Below are 22,782 nucleotides of genomic sequence, written 5' to 3'. Positions count from 1 at the left end.
GATTTCAGGGCTAATGTGGTACACGTTCCAGGAGTTTTACCTTTCAGAGGTAAGGAAAGGAGCTGACTCAATGCCAAAAAGCTCAAAGCAATCAGATAGTCACAGAAACACCAGTTTCTCACATAAGCCCTGCGATTAAGATGCTACCAGAACTTTGGACTTACCTTTCTTATTCCCAGCTATGTGATTTGAGCCCTGACGCTGGTATCTAGAGAACTTGCCCTTGAATGGGCACACCAGCCCTCTCCCCACAGCTATGTCATCCGTTCAGCCCTTGATCACTGCTACTGTTTCAAGGAGATTGGAATTCACCCAGATGTAAGCCAACCCTATTCGAATGGTTTCAGTAGATTCATCACAACACAAGCAGCAGTCTTTTTCCCTGTAGTCGCAGTCGTTTTGAAGCAGAGAATCTCTAAGCTCTTAAAAACTGTTGATTATGATAGTTGCTGTGCAGGGTGGTTTTTGACCGTGGATGCTGAGAACCAGGAGTACCTGTATGGCAGCTACAAGGCAGTCTCAGTGCCTCACAACCCAGCTCATCTTTGACATGACTCTAAGTACCTTTTGGAAGCATAAAACAACAACAAAAAAGCTCATAGCATTGTGACTCCCTAATTCAGCATTCAAGTCTTGTCTCCAAAACAGAGAGGCAGCAGAGTTTCCCAGCAGAAAAAAGTATAAGAGAAATATGAGCATTTTGAAATGCAAATATTTCAATGAAAACTAAATATTCACTGCAGTGGGAGTTAGGATGAGTGCAAATTCTCAGGAGGGAAAGGAGCATGAAGACCACCATGTATCTCCGAGTACTGTGACACATCCTCCTAATCGTATCCATCCGTCCAACGTTCCCTGTTGGGTAGCGCACCTCTGCCCTTACCCACACAAGGCTGCTTTCATTAGACTCAAACTGAGCCCATGTGTGCAATGGTGATATCATCCATTCCCTGTAAACTGTTAGCCAGCAAACACTGATCTGGAAATATCCATTGTGAGTTCCCAGTCCCAGGCTTAACAGAGAATCCATTTTTAAAATAACTTGGTAATTGTCCTTTACTCAGAGTAACAGTTTTAAAGAAAACAATATGATTCATTAATTTCATGTCCATGTCCTTGCAGTATGATTAATACCCTGGTTACACAGACACAGCTCAGCACTGGTGTTGCTGCAAATGACTTTGCTGGCTTCTTGCAAAAGAGAATTTCCATGATGAAAGTAGCTTTTCAGTTCAATCCTACCCCTGGAGATGAATTTATTACAAGTGAATTAGCTTGATTTATACAAATGAGTCTTTATTTCTCTTATTTTGATTGCGTTCTGTTTCTTTTCCATAAGTCATCTGGAAAAAAAAAATACTTACGATTTATTACTTTGCTAAACAAGAATGTATCCTTCGTGGTTGGAAAACTTTTGTTAATAGCAACGTGATGCTCGTATGGAAGATCTGAAGAAGGCTTTGCCTGACTTGCGTAAATATCTAATAAGGAAAAGTTGCCATATTGTTTACTATGTCTCGTGTAGGAAACACAGCCCACATGGAAGATGCTCTGCTAAAGGAAAATGTTTGAAAGGAAAAAACAACATAGAATAAGATCATTCACTAAGTGTTGTAGTTGTCATAAAAACTTTGGTTGCAGCCAGGAAAGAATCTCAGAGCAAGAGAAAACATCTGTGCGCAGAGGAGATGAAAGATGTAATGAAAAGTGGGTCCTAAAATGCATATGAATGCAAAAGAGAACATATGCCTAGACCTCATTTAGGTATGCTGTTCACACAGATCCAGATTCTTTAGCCGTCAAAAAAGCCGTACAATTTCTCGCATATTCAAGGGACAGATACCAGAATGTACAACATGAATTTATTTTCTGTTCCTGTATCTTCTATCTTTCAAGTCTGAACTCCGTCCCTTTGGTAGATCTTATGGGTGAAATTTTAAGACATTTTGGGCCTCAGTTGCCCCAGCCAGAGATCACTACCTCATGCCCATGCCTGTCATTATGCTATGTGTCAGAATCTTATCATTTTCACCATTGTGTCCAGGGTCACTGAGAAGAGGCATCAAATAGAGGCAAATATGCTCCAGCACTTCTCACCACTTTTAGGCTGGCAGGGTGGGCAAGGTGGTCCAGCAATCATGACAGAAAACCTGTGTAGGTACAGCCTGGATGCCAAAGCATCCTGTGGAGGCATGTTAATGAAAGCCATGGATGGAAAAGGGATCGTGTTGACCTGCCAGAATGTGAACTGCAGAGGCCACACGGTCTCTTCCTTTGCCTCCATTGAAACAGGGAAGAGAATTGTTGCATCAAACCATCTCGGTGACCTGTCAGAATCATCAGCATCCCAGAAGTTTACAGTGTCAAAGACTCGTTTAAGAAAAGGGATATGAGCAATGGAATCACATACATTTCATTTTATTGAATACATTGCTTCAGCTAGCTGATCTGCCTTCTGCTTCTTCACTGTAGCCAACAATATTAATCTGTTAAATAATAACAAATGATAACACTTAGCAAAGTTTAGCCCTAATACTTTCTATCTGGCTTTGGGAGCAAAAAACTTCAAGTGTAACTTGAAGGGATTTTCTTAGTGCCTTTTTCAGGTCATATCTGCAACAGAAAGATAAACAATGTAAGGTATCAGTTTAAATTTAAATAGTAATGCCAAGGGGTTTCTCTGTGTGGACGACTTCATTCCAAGATGAGAACTTTTATTCTCTGCTGAACTTGTCATTCTAAAAGTTGTTTGTGTAAGAATGGTTCCTTTACACCAAGAGAAAACGGTCTGTAGGGAAAATTCTGCCAGTAAAATGTTATTATTTCAGTATACCAGTTATGAGTAGTAAGATCCTTGCAAGAAGCCACACTTTTAGTGTGATTCTGCTACACTGCTTTCTGCAGGTAGAACTGTGTATGGAGCATCGAGTTCTGGGGATTATAGGAAAAGGAGCCCTGTGCCACCATCTTCTGGTAAAATCAAGGAATGGACATGAAAAATTCTGTCTCATTTTGAAACCAGAAAGAACAGTAGCTTTCTGGCTTGCTGTTACTGTGTCAGTGGGGATTTTGATTTTCTTGTTAAGTTTTAGCTGCAGGATTGGTGAAATGCTGTACTTGAACCAACTGCTGTCACTAGGAGTAAGGGTTTGGTGTTATGGTGGGTAGCTGAAATACAGATCAGCTCAGTAGTGGGGAAGGAGGCAAAATTAAATATTAGAAATTAATGGGAAAGAAAAAAGAGCAAATCAGATAGGAACATTGTATCACTGTCTAAAGGTCTGGATCACCACATGTGGCTTAGAGCGTGTAATTCTGGTCCTATAATATCAGAAAGGATAAATGAGAACCAGAAAATCTTCAGAAAAAGGTGCTAAGGTTAATCAAAGGTCTGCAACAGCGGCTGTTTGAGGACACAGATCTTCAGCTGGAAAAGACACAATTTAGAGAGCATAAGAAAGCAAAAATTATTTGTGGCACAGATTGGGTGAATGGAGACAATGTTCGCCATTACCAGATCTAATGCCAGAGCTACAGATCATCACATGAAGCATGTAGGAGGCAGGTTCAAAGCCAATAAAAGAGGTGGTTGTGCACACAGCAGACAGCGTGTGTGGAGTGGCACATTGCAGGGTGATCCTGCAACCCCCAAGCTGTACCAGCCCAGTACTTGTTCACATGTTCCTGACACAGACACATTCCAGATCATCAATATGGCACTTTTTTAAGGGCATGTCTTCTTTCACAATGCAGCCTATAAACCATAAGTTTTCTGGGTAGATATTCAATATTTTGTTTTCCCATTTCATGTTGTGTCTGTTATACATTTCACAAGCGTAACCACTGCTAAGGAACCCTTCTTTCTGGGAGCCTGGATCACTGTGGACTGAGGAAGGGCAGGACCTGGGTGTGAAGGCAGGGCGTCTGGTTGGGGGTGGACAGGCAGTAGGGAAGGATCTGGGAATGGGAACTTACAGGAGAGACTAAGCGGATTCCTCCACCCTATGTGCATCTTTCAGTGGAGTGTAGATACTTTTTTGACACAGGGAAGAAGGGACTGAGTGTTGTGCTTAAAAAGCTGTGAAGATGATGAAGGATGAAGGAACTTGTACTTGTTCCTCATGCATCTCCTCCTGGTGCTCCCCAGCATGACAGACCTGGGCTGAGAGCACTTTCTGGGGAGAGTGTTCAGCCCCAGCCCAAGGAAACTCAATAAAAGTTCTTGAGCTCTCAACCACCTCTTGCACTGCCAACCTCAGGCTTTTCTTATTGAGGGAAGATGTGAGCTAATATAATAGGAAAGGTTGGAAAAGACCTGTGTCTACCCAGGTGCGATGGACAGACTCTGTACTTTGGGCTTTAGAAAGCCCATATTTGTGTCCTTCTTCCATTACCTAGGCACTGACCCGAGATAAATCTAACCTGTAAACAGGTGCCTTCTACTTTAGAAATTTATTTCTGCGTGGGCAAAGTGAATGCTTAGTGCTATCTGTCCATAACTGTAGCTCTTGTACTGAGTGTAAAGCAGTGGAAACTGAGGTCAGCTGCATTTCTCTGGTAAGCAAACCGCTTTCTGTCCAAAGCATACAATGAAAAACAGGTCAAAGATGCAAAATTTCATCATTTTCCAGTTCTGTAATTCACTGTCAACACTTGGAAAACCCTTTCCAAAGTGCTTCTGCAGGACTCTAGTTTAAGGCTCAATGTCTCTCCCTTAGAATCAGACAACAGCTTAAGTTTGAAGGACTGCTGGGCTGCTCTGCTCCAGATCAATTACATGCGGAGGTATAGCCTGTGCTCTTTACCAAGGTGGATTCTGGATCACAATGCTGCCCAGTCACTATTACTTCATCTAAGCAAATGTCTTTTCTGTCTCATGCTTTTACATAGACTCGCTGGATTTACTAACTGACTATTTGCTCAAACCAATTTTACCACAGTTCTTCAGTAGGTTTTGCAGGTAACTAGAGAGAAGCTTAGATTCAGGAGCATTATGCTTTTAGAAATTGATTTTTAAAGTTCTCTCCTCCAATGCTACCTATTAGTAAATGACACAGGATCACAGTTGAAATGTATGGTGATCTGGAATATCCAGTCTGGTCTTAAAATGTTATAAAAGAGTTTCAGCGTTTAGCAAACCTACTCTTCATCCACCTTGCACTGCTAAATCACTCCACCAGGTGTTGGACTGTCTGCAAGCTATTCCTGGAGAGGACGTAAAAAAAAAAGCTAATGATGAGAAAAATGGAGATGCATCATTATTAAAAAGGTAATATATAATAAATTGGGGTTTTTTTAACAAGTAAATGTAAGGATGATGAAAATATTCATGATAGCTAGCAAGAAATGGGGTCACATGAACTGTAAAAACTGAGAAAGTGTGACTCATATAACCTCAAACGCAAAGCAAATAAAACAACCACCTTGGTTTCCAAAGGAAACAGCATCAAATTTTCATGTTTGTAGCCACTTGCCTTCTCTTAGCTACCCTCCACAACATTGCAGCTCACTGGCAAATTTCAGTCAGGCTTAACAGAGAGGTAGGAGATTGAAAAACCATTATGCTACTTTCTGAAAATCAGTGAAATCCAAGTTTGTGCCTGCTGTGGGGAAGGCAGGCAGGACTCAGCTGCTTTAAATTCTGCCGGTCGCAGCAGGCAATGAGTGCCTAGCAGGTGGCCCAAGCGCCAGCCCTAGCCCTAGCCCTAGCCCTAGCAGTCTTAGCTCTGCTCTCCTGTCTGGCAGGAGTCATCCTGGAGGCTGTGGTTGTTTTGGTGAGGAAAGCTATAAATCCTTAGTAAACTATGCGCTTTATTAACTCCATTGCTTGCAAAACAGTTTGCTAAATGTTCTGCGTTGTCTTGTCTGCATCAGTGTAGTGAGTGGTGCTGTATTTCCTCTGAGTCGGTTTTAAGGTTTTTTTGTCTTTTTTCTAGGGGTACAGCTTGAAAAAAAAAAAAGTTCATGAATGTTTGTACTATGAAAATTTCATGTGTGCTGAGAATCAGTACCATACGTTGACTTTGTGCTCTTAATCTGCATTAGAGCAAAACAGAGGGGTAGGCTCAGATTTTTAATCTCATTAATTTCTTCAGGCCAGGTTGTCAGTTGGATGCTACTGAAGTCGATGATAGGATAGTTTGTCTATAAAGGAGCTGGATACTAAACCATCATAATACTTCAAGGTTTTGAAGGTAAAGACAGGGAATTCTACCTCACTGCAGCTTGCTGGAAGGAGTCTACATCTAACTGAAAATAAAATAATAATGATCACTAAAGCCACATTCTCTTCTAATGATGGATTCTCTGAAAGAGTTAATGTCTGGGCATTTACAGCCTAATCAACTTATTACATTACCGTAATTTTAACATACATTTTTTTCCTTTCATTTGCACTTGACAGTGTTTTTCAGGTTTTTCAACAAAATCCTGGTAAATAAACTTTAAATTTTTTTATTTTTACATCACTTCATATCAGGATGGAAAAAACTCTCATTTTAACTAGCTTTTAGCAAGAATCGGTTTAAAACAATTGCATATAAAATCTAGTAAATGTGTAAGTCTTCAAAGCTCTGAAAAAAGTGTTCTGAAGTTATTGTTATCTTATCAGAACATCACAATTCATTTGAGATAGCATTTCTTCAGTTTTTTTTCAATTCAAATCATAGCGCATTAATTATTGCCACAGGTTCTGATTTAGCAAAGATAATGATTATCTTTAGCGGAACTACTCACACACTATTCACATGACTAGAATCAATAACACTTGCACATCTTATGCAATCAGGTATCGCGTTCAAACACAATTCCTAGGGCTTTTGTTTCTTCTTCTATTTGAACTGTCCTTGGAGGGAAACCTGTTTCCTATCCCCTAGGCTTGTTCTTGCATTATTAGATTAGCACAACGTACTAGCTGATCTTTTTCCAGTACTATGAATACCTATAGGTGTGTATGTACTTACATACATAAAAATTACATCTTTCACAGGTAGATGAAAACACAGTTGTTCACGCACAATTATGTACACATTATCATGTAAGTAGTTTTTATATTTTGCTCAATTTCTAAGCAGAAGATTTTCAGAAGGCAGGCTGGGAATTGTCTTTCCCTTCACTTTCTCATCAGCCTCTTGCGGCCTGAAGATGAGCTATTCCTCTGCCAAGTAGATGATTTGGGTCTGATTATCTCGGGTAGGGTAGAACAGTTGGTAACACTTGAGGGTCTTGTATCCAGATGAAGTAGTCAAGTGCTCCACTAGGTTAGTAAGCAAAAGATTAGTACTGCTGAGTTCAAAAAGAAAATGGTGTGCCCTGCCCTGTTTTACTGCTTGACTATGCAGCCATATGAGACAACCACAGGACAAGAGCCTTGGTTTGAAATTGAGGGGAAGAAGGTGCAGTTGCCTTCGGACCCCTAAATGCAGCTCCCCACCAGTGTGCTCCCATTCAGAGGTGCTGAACACCTCATGTGGGGCATTTCGATACCTGACGTAGCCTGGGGCTCCTGCTCAGGAGCCAGATGCTTGGGAGCTTGCAGAGAGGGACGCGTGTGTTGACCTGGCTGCTGCTCTTTGCTGTGCATTAACATAGTTCTCCGTCCTGTCTCAGGCTCTCATCTATACTAATGCTCTTTTCCAAGAAGATAGTGGAATTCTTTACCAATACAGTCCAAAAAAAAATTAGTATCTTCATAATTGACACTGTATTCCTTTTGAAGCTGGTATTTGATAAGAAAAATGTGCCAGATGACATTCTCCTGCCTATGGTTCAGCAGCAAGTAACAAAGCAAACACGTGAGCATGCCACATCCACAAGACAAAATCCTTTTGACTACAATACATCTTGTGTTTGCTTTTCCTCAACTTTTATATTTAAAATTCAACTATCAAGATTTGTACATGAAGAATGAATTTATTGAAAAGAGATGAAGCAAAAGCTGCATGAAAGAATGAACACATCTGGGTTCCCTGATGGAGATACGTGAGTTAAAATGGAGGCTGGAGTTAGTGGAAAATGAGAAGGATCTTTTAGGATGGTTCTTGTACTGGTTTTGGCTGGGATAGAGTTAATTTTCTTCATAGTAGCTAGTATGGGGCTATGTTTTGGATATATGCTGAGAACAGTGTTGATGATACAAGGATGTTTTTGTTACTGCTGAGCAGTGCTTACGCACAGCCAAGGCCTTTTCTGCTCCTCACACCACTCCACCAGCGAGGGGGCTGGGGTGCACAAGAAGTTGGGAGGGGACACAGCTGGGACAGCTGACCCCAACTGACCAAAGGGATATTCCACTACCACAAGACGCCACGTCAGCACGTAAAGCTGGGGGAAGAAGGAGGAAGGGGGCAGGCGTTTGGATTTATGGCATTTGTCTTCCCAAGTAACCATTAAGCATGATGGAGCCCTGCTTTCCTGGAGATGGCTGAACTCCTGCCTGATGATGGGAAGCGGTGAGTGAATTCCTTGGTTTGCTTTGCTTGTGTGTGCAGCTTTTGCTTTACTTTTTAAATGGCCTTTATCTCAACCCATGAGTTTTCGTACTTTTACCCTTCCAATTCTCTCTCCCATCCCACCGGGGGGGAAGTGAATGGGTGACTGTGTGGTGTTTAGTTGACAGATGGAGTTAAACCACGGCAATCCTTTAGGAGAACTTACTGTCAATATGACCAGTGAATGTCATTCTAAGAAAATGTATACAAGGTATCAGTGTTAAAATCCGAAAACTGAACTTTGCTAAGAAAGTATGCTCAGTTTTTCCAGCACACTGAAATTTTTAATTAGTGGGTGATTCTTATGTTTTTTTATTCTCTCCCTCTACTATCTTGACAAGGTAGAAAACTATATAACAAAAAGAAATAAAATGTAAAGCTGTAAAAGCAAGAAACCCCAGAAAACATAAAAGAATAAGCGTTGGCTGTCTTGCAGGGTAAGGAAGGAACTATATGCGTAATCTTTTATGTATCTAGCTTTTTGGCATTGTGTAACCTGAAAAAGGAAGTCCTCTGGATGGATTAGCTACTTTCTGGGCAACATGGCATCACTGAATTGCTATCCCGTGATGCAGTCAAGCTGTAAATCGTAGTCCCATGATGCTGTCTAAGCTATAGACCACAATAAATGTGGTTTTGCCACTTCAAGAAACATAAACATTTCCTGCTTTGTGTGGTTTTAGACAGCATCAGAAGGTAGCTTGAAACAGACACAGCTTCCACAATCTCTGAGGCTGATAAATATACCTTTGGTTAGAAAGTGAAGAAAATAGCAAGGAATAAGGTGCAAAGTAGAAAGAATTTTGATTCTCAGCAAAGGTTATGTATATCTATGTTTTTATTTAAAGGTAAACATACTACAGGATTTCATTGCAAGTGTGAGATTCTGGTAACAGATTGAGACCGAGGGTGCAAAATTGTCTGTTATATCCCGAAGAAGAGCATTAGCAGAGTATTGTTGTTGTAAGACAAAATGTTCGGTCTTTACAAAATACCAGAATTAATACTGTCCAGTCTTGACGTAATAAAAATGGCTGTAATAATGGGAATAGGCATGACATGTTTTTGCCAGTGATTTAATGACACAGCTGTAGAGACACTCAGAAGTTCTGGTCTCTTGTCTCACTTCTGGGACTGGATATATTCTAATGACTCATTTTTTTTTTTCTCTCCTGACCTCTCTTTCCTCCTCATTGCTTTCTCCAGGCACTTACCCACCACCTCATATCCCCACCTTCCCTTCCTCCATGCAGTAAGATAGTTTCTTAATCCTCAGAGCTGCAGCCATTTCTTCCCTGCAGCTTTGGTTATGGTAGTGGAGCATTTCCAGCAGGACTTACATCCTCCATGTCAGCCGTGGTGCCTTCCCAACGTCTTTCCTCTTGATGGAAATACAGGTATGGATAAGCATCATCAACTGCATAGCAGAGTTTATAGATCCTCCTTGAATGGATACCAGTGACGCTCAGTAACATGCAGTCTTACAGGGAACAGGTTTGTTTTGGTGCTCCAAGGATAAATACGATAGTAGGAGGAATGAATACAAGGGGATGCATGCTGGCTTGTGTTTCTTGATTGCCTTTCAGAGTTCCCTTACAGGTCCTGACCTTAGACCACAGGTTGAAAATCTCTACAATATTGCAGTGCCAGTATGAGCTAGGAACACCTGTATTGGTATCTGAGCCCTTGCATGCTTCCCCAGTCAAAAAGGAGTCATCCTTCGGGCCATCCCTCCGTTTATTTCCTTTCTGCCCCACTGCTAATAAACAAGCTGATCTCTATTAATGAAGGCTTAGGATTATTGGCATGAGTTTACAGAGCTTGCTGAACTGGAAATACTCAAGTTCCTGTTTTCCATCTTGTAAATCTTATTCACTGCTTTATAAACCGTAATAGGCCAGTGACCATATGCATTGCTGGCTACTTTTTGGCAGTTCGTAATCCAATGGTAGTTGCTGGGCAATGGTGCAGTGATTTATGGATTATGGATATTATCCTCACTTCAAAATCTGATGGTTGCCATCAACTTCTTGGGGTGTTCCGGCAATGTGGAATCAATGGGACGCAGATTGCATATTTCACGTCTACATTATGGGAAGGACACTAAAACTGCTAAGTGGCATGACAAAACCATCCTACACAATGGAAAGGAGTCCCAACAGGGGCAACCACATCTGCTAAAAAATTCATTTCCTGCCTTAGTTTGTCCTTGAGTGATCTGTCCCTGTATGATATTAATCCCTGAATATGAAGGCAGCATGTCTTCTTTAGCACAGGCTGAAAGGTGAGTTGGCAGCCTGGTTTGTGTGCTGCTGGGGTCCGTTTCAGTTCCATATGATACAGAAGACTAACCTGAGGAAACAAGTTCTTCACTGACCGTGTCTCTCTGCAGTCAGTCTCTGGAACTGCCCAATACAAGTGCTGGTTGTTAGCAGTGGTGTTTTTGTTGTGAATTTTCTAGAAAGCCAAGGGAAAACTTTTCACCAACTCCCCAGATACTCAGTCACAGGTGACGGCCAACAGGAATGAGTGAGCAGCTGTATTGACTGGAAAGGACTCACTAGAGTGGTAACGTCACGTTATTCTCTAAAGAGATCTAGAGAATGTTCACCAATCACATACAGTCTGCTCCCCTTGGGAAAAGACCCCAAACCATTAAATGTGGTGTCAAACGTTGTGACTGAGGTATACAGTAAAGCAGAAGGACTTCCTAAATATCCGAAGGTGGCTTACCCTGTTTTGAAATTCTGACAGAGAGGTTACCACTCTGGCAGTGTGCTCATCCCACCTATTTGACCAAGCTCAGGAGGGAGGGTCTGGCAGGGAGGCTGCGCTCCCTGGTGAGCTGTACTGGCAGCTTCGTCCCCCGCAGCCAGACCCAGGCAAGGGGTGGCCTTCACATGAAGTCACAGCGTTTAGCTCCAGCCTCAAAGGGTACGGCTACAGCTCTCCTGCCAGGCACCCACAGCAGGAGGCTTCTTGCTTTGATCTGCACGCATGGAAGCAGCAGGAGATATAGTCCCTTCTCCCCTCCCTTTTGTCCGCAGCCCCACCACCCACCACTTAGCTTGTGTCTGGGTTGGACAATCTGTCCAGAGTATCCAGCGTCATTACTGCTTGCTGTGCATCCTCACTGGCAATTTTTATTTGAACTAATTAATCATTAACGGGGGTGCTCTGCTTAATCCTGTTCAATGGTACTGAAGAGAAGGAGCAGACGAGACCAGATGGACACAACAAGATCCTTTTTGTAGCACCGTAAGTACCCTTTTAGACTTCCCTGGGATTTTTTTGGACATTTCATTTTGTGGGATTTTGTTGTTGCCTGGGAAGGGTGGCTTTTTACATGTAAACAAAGTGATATAGCTGTTATGCAAAAAATCAAAACAGGCCAAAAGCCAGCAAGAACTGGCTTCTAGTGAAGAAGACACTTCACATAATTAAAAAATTGTTTTGGAAATAATAGAGATGTATGTAGACTTTGCTACTGCACTTATCCAATATTTTATCTTTGAAGAAACTGTAGAAGTATTTTGTAATTTCGGTCTTAGACAGTATGATCTGTGTTTATACCACATTTTTATTTAACACAAGTTTAATTCTCTAATTATTTGAAGAATTGAGGAAGACTAACAGGGCTGCAGTAGCCATCCTGCAGTACTGAGTACAAAACCAATTTCTACCAGTTACTCTGGGGAAAAGGTCATAAGCTTCCAGTTATTCACAAATTTTTAAAAAAAGCAGTCCTACCCTATTTTTTAAAAGTTAATATGATCAAAATGGCCTCTTTGGAGAGAGTACTTGGTTATACAAATAGTGTATCAGGAGGCATAGTCTTCCTGGGGATGACTGGCGTGCATCAGGAATGTGAATTATAAAAGTGTGAGACTTTGGAGAATAGGTTTGTTCTAAGAGCCTCATTTTACTTGGCTGAAGCACTTAGCATGAAGAAATTCATCTCCGTGCCATGTTTTGTATGTCTACTTATTTTCCAGAAACAGTTAAAAGGAAAATGAAGCCCACCTTCTCCTTGTGTTTGTTGCTGGCTGGTTTGTACACTCTTGCCCAGGGTCATCAGCATCCTCGTTACCGCAATAAGCAGGATGATCCTAAAGGGACACGTTACCCAGGACGCCGTTCTCACGGAGAAGGATTTTATCCAGTCAAGAACAAAACCTTTGTCAAAATAGTTCCCAGCAATGCTGACTTTGCATTTTCGTTTTACAAGCTGGTCGCATCCGAAGCAACCAACCAAAATATTTTCTTTTCACCCATAAGCATCTCTGCTTCCTTTGCGATGCTGGCACTCGGTGCCAAGTCAGCGACGCTGACACAGATTCTGGAAGGGCTTGCCTTTAACCTGAAAAAGACTCAGGAGCAGGAAATACATGAAGGTTTTTGCCAACTCCTCCGCATGCTGAACCGTTCAGACAGTGAGCTCCAGCTGAGCCTGGGCAATGCCCTTTTTATAGAAGAGACACTAAAACCACTACAGAAGTTCTTGGATGATGTCAAAAGCTTTTACGAATCTGAAGTCTTTTCTTCTGACTTTAACAACTCCTCTGGTGCTGAGAATCAGATCAACAGTTATATAGAGGAAAAGACAAATGGGAAAATTGTTAAACTAGTGGAAAACCTTGATCCTCTCACTGCAATGGTTCTTGTTAACTATGTCTTCTTTAAAGGTAAGAAATGTCAAAGGCTGTGAAGGTTGTAATTTAGATGCTTACTGCTTATTACAGGGAATGGACACCTAAGAGAAAGAAACTGTAGTTTAAATATTTTAAATGGAAGAAAACGTGTTCAACATCTGGAAAATATTCCTATAAAACCATGTTTATTTGTTGTCAGTGTTAATGTTTGTGCCCTCACCTGCTTGAGTGAAAGACTGGATTTTTTTAACAAATGTCTTTGTTGAGTGTGGTAAATTCTTTAGTGTGATGATAGAGCCGTGCTCTGGTAAAAGATGGTGTTTTCAGTATTATCTGTCTTTAATTGTCTTCAAGCACTTGTGAAAAAAATGCTGCCATGCTGTAACAACTGAGGGTGCAGTAACCTGAAAAAGATACTTGTTCTAATCAAAGGAAGGCTGTGGGACTAGATCCTGTTTGATTCACCATGACCATTCCTCTGTGTTCTGCTGAATTATTTTTCTTTTTGTCATAAGCCCACTGGGAGAAACCCTTCAGTACTTCATATACAAAACAGGAGGATTTTTTTGTGGATCAGGAAACGTCTGTAAAAGTTGACATGATGTACCGAAAGGGTTACTACAGAAATTACTTTGATGAGGATCTGTCCTGTTGGCTGGTTCAGATACCTTACAACGGGAATGCTGCAGCATTATTTGTTTTGCCCGACGAAGGGAAGATGAAGCAGGTGGAAGATGCTCTTTTGAAAAAGACTGTGTCTAAATGGGAAAAGTCCCTCCAAGACAGGTAAGTGTTTTTGCTAAGGTGGGAGGTGACTATGTTCTAGATTAGTAGTGTTCATCTCACCAAGACAAAACGTTAAAGGCCATATTATTTTACTGAACTCTATTCACTTAATGGTCCCTCTCTGGGCAGGACTTCCCTTTTCTTATTTGGAAAATGAAAAAGAGCTGTGGGTAGTGAATGAACAGGGCATTGAACTTGGGGTCCACCTTGGGTTAAGTTCCTGGCTCAACCACAAATTGCTCAGCACCGTGATGAATTTAACAGACCCTTGTTTCATATGGGCATTGTGAACCTACAACGGAGCAGCTATTGGCTGTTAGGGTGTTGAGGGCATTGTATGTAAAAGTGAAATTTTTATTCATTCAACATTACTGCGGCTATTTCTGTGGTGGCCCAGGCCCTGTTGTATATTTGAGCAGCCTTAGGTCAGCTAGCTATGATCTTTTGAGAAAAACATGCTACCTGGCCATAGTAGCTCTGCCACAGAGTTGGTATAGTTGTATTTTCCACCCCATTCCTTGAACCCCAGTTGTGAAACTAGTGGAGGCAGTTTAGCAGTTGATAAACTGTGGGGGCAGAGGATAACATGGGCTCATTCTGCTCCAGCCCTCCATGTTAGATAGCTAACCTGGTCAGAAGTGTTATCTGAACCCTGAGAGCAGACTTTTAACATTTAGAAAAATAAATGTGAAGCGTCATTATACTGAAGCCATTCAGGAGTGTTACCTAGATGACAATTTGTCCCTGTTTGTGTTATTTGTTACAGAAAAATACATCTGCACATTCCAAAATTTTCTATTTCTGGTACCTATGATGTGAAAAGGATAGTCAAACAAGTGGGTATGATTGATGTGTTCACTGAACAAGCTGATCTGTCAGGGATTACTGAGGAGCCTGGACTGATGGTTTCAAAAGTAAGTCAGCACGTGAAACACAGCAACCACAGGATTTGTCTGTTCCCAGAACCTGACATTAGTATCCCATGAAAAGTTTATCTCATTCTCTCTGAAGCATCGCCCAATCGTCAACAACTGCCAGTCTGGAGGCAAAGCAAACCCTATCTTTCCTAAACCTGAAGCCAAACACACAAACATATAACAAGGGGTTATATGTACATAAGAACAAGGAAGAAGATGTACATATAATTAAATTTTCTTTTGGCTACTAAACAGAATTATCTAAAGGTAGCACATTAGCTTTGGTAAAATCTCCTCTAATTCCACCTACGGAGGGCAAAAGGCTGTTATTCCTGCCCTTCTACTGCTCTCAAAAAGTTATTTTTTCAGCTAGATGATAGGGTAAATTCACAATAATACATGAAGCTGCCAAAGGCCAAACTAAGTCTAGGCTAAATTACCAGGTTTCTTTGCTTCCCGAATTTCTTGCCATCAGTCATCTTGAGCGCTCTTTGGCTGTCCACTGTGCGAGGGCTACTCTCTGCACAGGCGGTGATGGCGGCTAGCAGGAGCGGTCTGATGGCTGATGGTGGGAAGGGGAGCGGCTGGTGATGACCTTCCCAGAGGCTGGTACTGCCGGGTCTTGCCCCAGGCAGGGCTCTCTCTGGCAAGATCAAGGAGGGTGGCAGGCTGCCCTCTTCTTGCCAGGTTGTCAGGTGGAGGTTGTTTTGCTTTGTGTCCTTGCAGGTGATCCACAGAGCGGTGCTAAATATTCATGAGAATGGCACAGAAGCAGCAGGGGCCACGGTGAAGGAGATTACCTGGAGATCTGGAGATTTTCCCCATCCACCTCGAGTCAGATTCAACAGGCCCTTTCTCCTGGTGATTCTGGATAAATACACCCGCACTGTCCTCTTCATAGGGAAAATCATAAACCCTTTGAAAAATGACTGATTGACCAGAGGACATGGACTTACACACTTTGCTGGCTAAATTCCTGTGATCCAGCAAAACATTTATGTGTACCTACCGCTACGCACTAGTGCTTGTCTTTCGGCCATTATCCTTATACACATTATTAATCCCTTAAAAATACACACTATTTTTCCTTGTCCAAAAGTCACTGGTATTTCCCCCAAGCCTACAGCTGGGTCTGGCTTGTAGCGTTAACAAAATACAAGTCACTTTTCGCCAGTTTTGTAAGAAGCCCCTTCTCACATGCTCCTGTGGGGTGTTTGAGATGGTTTAAAGTCTCCGGATGATGTAGCTGTTGCTGTACACTCCCAGTGTGTGTACGGGAGAGCAGGAGAAGGGAAACAGGGAAAAGGAGGTGCGAGGTATACGTCGTGTCTGTTTAATACACTGACCTTTGATGACTAGTCTTAAATGCAGATTCCCTTAATATTGGAGTGAATGTCCATTAATTTTGTTGGCTTTTAACCAAGTATGGTGTGAATCTGCCCTCCCTCTGTCTCCTCCTCAGTGGAAGCCCTCCTCACGAAGACAAGAAGGTTGTTTTTGCTTTACAAATAATGTTTATTCTACTAAGGAAGGACGCCATACCAGCAAAAAGACTTTCTGTTTTATCATGCTAATATAACTATTATTGCCAATGCCTGAGATAAAAGTACGGCGGAGCAGTCCATGACATAGAATCAGTTTCCTTTTTATGGATTTGTTGCCACTGCCATTTCTCTTTTCTCTTACTGATGCCGCCTTCACTATCACACTTTCCAGCTAGACTTGTCAGACTGTGGTAGAAAAGAGGAGAAATGAAAAATTGTAACACCAGAGGGTTTGTATTTCCTCAGTAGGAAGGTTCCTCAGCAGATCTTTCCTAGGTACTGTTAATTTGTTTTAAACTATCATAGACACACACACAAAATGCAGGTAATATTTGAGAAGCCACCTTTCTAAATATTAACAATGGATTACTGTTATAGAGTACAAACATACTGTGACTTGACATTTGTACCTTTTCACTTAAGGTTTCTTGCGTCTGACATTGCTACTGTGTTGTTTTATAGTGACTCAATTGACAGGATTTTAACATAGTAGCTACACTAGAAAATTGTACGGTTATGAAAGGAAAGAAACACAAAGGAGTAAATATTTAAATTATTTTATTATTTTTCTTTATTTTTTTAAATCAACATCCTTAGTATGTCGTATTAAAATATAGAAAGCCAATGAAAGACCTTAAATTACAGATTGATTCCATCATTTTCTATAGAATATCTCTCTTTTTCTATAGAATATCTCAAACCAGTAGAAAAAAAAGTAAAAAATAAATGGCAATTTTTTAGACTTTAGTCTCTTAAAATATCTGTGGAAAATATAACTCAAAAATTACGGTGAATATTTCCAAAACAGGATTATCTTGATTGGTTTGGGCATCTTTATTTTCTTTGACATTAATGCTATCAGTATTAGTAAATGGTATCTGTCAGTACACGATTAAGGAACATAAGAATCTTCCCAAGTCTGTCTGCCAGCTGGCAGCCATGTAACACGACATTCATTCTCAAAGCACTCCTCAAAATCATGTAAAACAATGACAAAATTTTCCTACTCATAACTGTATTTGTCTGTTCAACATTTAGTAACAAACAGTTGGCTTCATACCTTGCATACGAGGACTTGGTCTTGGTGCAACACAGATAAACTGATTCTACAGAAGATCATTTAAAAGTTCTTGGCAAATCTCAGGGCTAAATGAGGACTGTATGCCAAAGTCCAGGTTTGCAATGACAAATGGCTCTGTAGGCGAATACCAAGAGAGTTTATATTTGTTGTTCCTCACGGACCTCAGATCAATAGTCTCTGTTTGTTAATGAGAAAAAAATATTTAAATGATATTTTGCCAATCAGATCTCACTTTGCAAGGTAACCTTGTTCCTTAACTTATTTGAAAGTGGGTGGAGAAAAATCAAGCTGAATTAAGAACTGGATGACCAAAATATATCAAGAAACTATTGTTGGTAGGGAATCATCTTCCAATGGGAGTAGGGACCATATACACGTGTCTTCCCTTGGTTTTCTTTCTGTTTTGACAAAAATCAGGGAATGCTGCTCACTAGAAATGTGCAGCATACAGCAAATCTGTGTGGTAAATAATGAGTCCAGAAGGACTGCACAACCACCCCCAAAACTGTCAATCTTACGGTTGTCACACATCCAGTGCAGTCATGGTTTGTTCAGGACGTATTTCTTCTTTCAGTCTGCTGCCTTTTTGCTTCTTCTTTCCTGGATTTCTGTTTCTTTGTTTGTTTGCTACCATAAATTTTGTGACCAAGAAGCCTCAGTGCAACAGCAGAAGGACTTTCCTCCTAGCTAGTCAAGAGTTTCTGCTGCTGCATGCAAGGGCTGTGGTGTTCCACTTTAGTGCAGTGGCACTGCTGGAGGATGGAGCTGGCCTGATGAACACCTGAAGGACAAAGTGCAAAGGACATCTAACCCAACCTGCAGCGAAGCCTACCCACCCATCTGATGTGGGAGTCCATGCAACCATGTGCGCGCAGGAGCTGCAGCCTCCGCACTGCCTATGTGGACCTGAAGAGAAATCTGTGGTAGTATCGCTGAAAGTAGTTTTCTGTAAAGGCCATTTTGAGTTAACAGCCACAGAAGAAGAATTGCCAGCATACTAGAAGCTTTGGAACAGCACACACTGAGCAGCTCTCTGAAATAAGGAGGAAAGCAAAACAAGCATTGTGGGAATAGCAGTAAACTGTGTATTTGTTGTCATAACTAGGAAAAAGTTATCTACAGAAGTGAAAAAAAGTCTATAAACAAAGTCTAAAATACGGAGCTCAAATCCCAGGATTAATCCATGGTGGAGATAGATTTAACACTCACCTACGAACTATGTGAAGTTCAAAAGACATTGGAGGAAAACTAGCAGCAATTTTGAGTAGTGCTAAAGGTCACAGAAGAAGGAACAAGCAAAAAGAAGCAAAGTATACATGGGTGTGGGGCAGACAGGGAAATAATATGCTTGAAGCAAATCAAAGAAAATAACATATTTCAAACAGCCAGTGGTTAGCGCCAACGCGCAGGTCTGTCATTGTTCCCAGTGCTGTGCAGCATCTGCTAGGATAACATGAGCAACAGTCTTAAAGGTCATGGGCTGAAAAGCAAAATTGCGTATTCTGCTGGAAAGACCCACTAACGCTCTGTTAAATGTAAGCACAAATAAGAACCCATATTTTGACAATGGTAGAAGGCACAGGCTGCTTAATGAGAAAAAATTCTGGCAAAGCTGAGGCACGTAGTTCTGATGTCAGAGTATTCTCATCAAACAGGAGATATCATCGAATCATGCCATTATTTAGGTCCCTTACAAAGTAATCACCTTTTAATTTGTTTTCTAATATATAACAACTAAATAGTCACATCTTGTTAGCATTCCCTTGATACCTAATAACCTATTACGTTCTTGTACTGTATGATACTGTTCTTTCTGCATGTCACTTTTAAGACGTAATGACAAAGAAAAAAATGAGCAAGGTTTCTGAAGTTCTGGTGGGGATTTACCCCACGATACTTCAGGGATGGTGGGGTAAGTGTCTCCCCTTAATGACAGCATGCCTTTACTGGTGCTCATCGCTGACCAGCACACCCACATCATTATCTTAATAGGAAAATAGTTATCCTGGCAGGAAAACAGTGCCATTTATGTCACAGACCCATCACATGTGTCGTGTATTTCATTATGTATTCAGATAGTCTAGCAATTGTCACACAATTAGTAATTAAGTAATGTTCCTGGGCAATACTATGTGAATTTCTGAGCCCTCAAGGAAGTTGGTGATTACTCAGGGCCGAAAACCTGGCTTCTGTTGCCACCAGGAACTTGCCAGCTATGGAGGTGCTGTGGCCAAGATCCACATAGCCAGCGTCCATCACCTGCTAATCACTCTAACGCCTAGGCACAGGAAGCCCTTGTGAAAGATGCATTGCTCAAGGGAGTGCTCTCCTGCAGCCTTCACAGAGCCTTGGTGACCCCAAATACCACATGCACACGCCTGGCATGTGTCAGATGGAGTTACCAGAATTAACGCAGGTGATTATCGCCTATGTGAGGTATGGCTGGGGGCTCAGAATGGGGGTTCTGAAGGCATCAACAGTTTCATTGTTGTAATGGATCTAGAAAATGTCTTTTGGAATGGGGTGTATTTAACTGTACCACTGGCTGCTAAGAGACTGCAAAAGCCAGACCAAAGCAAATGAATGCATTTCACACAAATGTTTCCAAGCCTTTTTAATGGAGAGCCATAATGTTAACTCAGTAATTCTGCTATATATTAGACTCCTGGCTTGTCCTCTGTCATTTGGCCAGGAGAAAAAAATATCTGCGGGGAAGAATGGAAGATCTGTGGTTATTTGACTCCTGCAAAGGCTTGGCAAAGAGTTGTATTTCTCTTCTTCAAACACAACATGGTTTGGTCATTTTTGTCCTGCATATAGCAGGGTACTTCTTTCCTATTAGGAAAAAATATATGAAGACAGTACAGTATTATGATAATTAGATGTTGATGCACACAGGAAAGTCAATCACTAGAAGTACTGTTGCCTCTCACTCCTTTAGTTTCTTGTTTGAAACTTCCATCCTGTGCCTGCTGAAGTTTACCTGGTTCCAGGCTTTGGCTGCAGCTTTCTTCCAGATAAAGATTCACAGGATGCTTTTCCTGAGGACCAGTTTGGTTTCTGAGAACTGCTTCCAGATTATGGCCTCAGAGATTGAAGTTACAGAGCTGTCAGAACATCTTACTAGCTCTTCCTACTTCACCTTTCCAGGAAGAGCCACATGCTTCAACATCCAGAAATGTAAGATTGCCATAAACCAGAAACAATCGAGTAAGTCAGCAACAATTTCAGTCGCAAACCATTTCAGCACAGGGAAAAGGGCTGGGAAAGAAGTAGGTTTACACTGCCCATCAGAAATGGATGGCTCCATAAGAAAAGCATGCTCCATCTGAGGCTGTTGGCTTTTCATCCTGTTCTTCATATCTCTCATTCCCTTTGGGTAGCAGAATTTGACATTTCTTATGAGATTTCTGCAGTTTAAATGGACCTGCAATTGTTTGTTACGAGTTCATTGAAAAGTACATCTCAGACTTTTATCGCAACACCTTTAAAAGCACCTAAACCACTCAATGCCTGCAGAAAAAAAAAAAAAAAAAGAGAGAAAAAGGAAGAGAGCTTCCTCAGAAGCTGATTTACAGCCTCCAGGATTGATTTTACCTTCTTATCCCGTTACCTTATGCTGTGTGGAGTGCAAGCAGTAGAACAAAGAGCAGAAGAGGACACCTTGGCTAAGGGGGCATCTTGCAAGTGGTGTGAACATGGGAAAACACTTGTATTGCAGCCTGTGTTACCTGTGTTACTTACAGTACAGTTTCTTATTTCCCCTGTGTAAAAGGGTGGGTTTGACAGTGGTGATAAAGGGAATCACCTCTGTGCAAAACAAGGACCAAGAAAATAGCTGCTCTTGTGAAATGGTGAGAAAATAGAAATGCCCAGGAAGTTCTGCGAAGAAACATGTCATGTCTGGAAGAGCACTGCTCTTCCCTGAAAAAAAAAGGGCAGAAGTCCATGGGAAGCAGGTGGGATGGAGAGGGGAATTGCCAAGGTGGCCAAGATGTCCGTGTTGTGCTGTGAGAGGCAGAGGCACAAGCCAAAGTCCCTCTTGCAGCTGCCATGAGACAGGGAAGCAGGGAAGAAAAAGCAGTCTGGCAGTATGCTGGGGCTAATTGGCTCATCTCTCTGGGCAGGCCACCATGCAATGTAGGCTTCAAGTCTTTCTAAGGCTTGACTGGAATTTAATTAACAGATGTTAAAGCTTTTGGCATAAATAAGCCAGAAAGTGATGCCAATGGAAAGAGAATCAAAGGAAATGATTGCAGGGGAGAAGATTTAACACTGAACTTTTCACCTCCATCAGTTAGATGTTCTTTAGTCACCAGGCACTGGCTCAGGCCCGTGCAAGTGCGACTACACTATTGCTTCTGCATTGCTTGGAGTCCAAAGGTTGGCTTGTGTTTGCCCCTCACACGCTGTCCACGTAAGGTCGTTAAAGCTTTGAAACGTGGAAACACTCAGAATAAAGATTCTGCCCTTCTGTTAACTTTCCGCTCTGTATCATTTTTATGTGACACTTTCATTTGCATTGTCTTTTATTTATGGCACTCTATGGTACTCTATGGCATATATAAGGCTTTGGTCTTAAGCTTTTGATTCTAGTGTTTGCATATCCTTGAGTCTTTGGGGCAGGTTTCCTGAACTTCTTTCTCCAAGACAAGCTCACGTGTAGGAGCTGGGAGCTGCTGTGACACAATCACTGCTTGCTCCTTCTTCCTTATTTTGGAAGTACATGGGGGTCTCCCTGCACCAAGCTCTGTAGCCGTTTTAGAGCACTGCAGCAAACAGAGTTTCTCTTCTGAGACATATTTATATCTGTTCTAACTGCCACCAACTGTCACCTCAGTATGTGCTCAAAGACTGCTCCCTGCCAAGCTCAGCGAGGTGACAGTTACCTCTCTCTTTTTGATTTTGTAGATCTGGTACAGTGGAGTTAAACCCAGTGTTTAGTTCAGGCCCGTTTGTATCCAACTTATTGAATAAAGTCCTATGAATCATAAACAAAACTCAGAGCTATTCCAATCTGAGGTGATTCACTTCTTGGCCAGTTTTTGGACAGTATGACATGTGGAGGCTCCTTAAAGAAATAATTCACTTTCTGCACTAAAAAGAAATGAACAGAAAAAGGAGGACAAAAACACAGTTGGAGTAAACATATGTAGTTTTACTTCGTGCCTTTTTAAAACAAACTCTTTCCGTAGTTATGTTGCTGTACAAAGGAAAGCACCACAGATATACATCTTAATTTAATTCAGCACGGCAAAATTAAAAGAACAAATTAGTTGAGAGGCAGTAAGAGGGGTCTAATATGTCCTATCT

The 22,782-nt window shown here is 41.5% G+C and overlaps 1 protein-coding gene across 1 annotated transcript; it reads left to right on the top strand.

The window, feature by feature from the left end:
* The first annotated feature begins 11,613 nt into the window (after nucleotides 1-11,613).
* Nucleotides 11,614-16,478, top strand: LOC134514642 (alpha-1-antitrypsin-like). Its single transcript, XM_063332698.1, has 5 exons — nucleotides 11,614-11,747; nucleotides 12,485-13,174; nucleotides 13,657-13,927; nucleotides 14,694-14,841; nucleotides 15,571-16,478. The coding sequence occupies exons 2-5, from the start codon at nucleotides 12,502-12,504 to the stop codon at nucleotides 15,775-15,777; spliced, it is 1,299 nt and encodes a 432-aa protein (XP_063188768.1). The 5' UTR covers nucleotides 11,614-11,747; nucleotides 12,485-12,501; the 3' UTR covers nucleotides 15,778-16,478.
* The last annotated feature ends 6,304 nt before the right edge of the window (nucleotides 16,479-22,782 follow it).

The sequence above is a fragment of the Chroicocephalus ridibundus genome, chromosome 4 (genome assembly GCF_963924245.1).
Source record: "Chroicocephalus ridibundus chromosome 4, bChrRid1.1, whole genome shotgun sequence".
Classification (NCBI taxonomy): domain Eukaryota; kingdom Metazoa; phylum Chordata; class Aves; order Charadriiformes; family Laridae; genus Chroicocephalus; species Chroicocephalus ridibundus.
The sequence above is the reverse complement of the archived record's forward strand: the minus strand, read 5'-3'. Positions and strand labels throughout refer to the sequence as shown.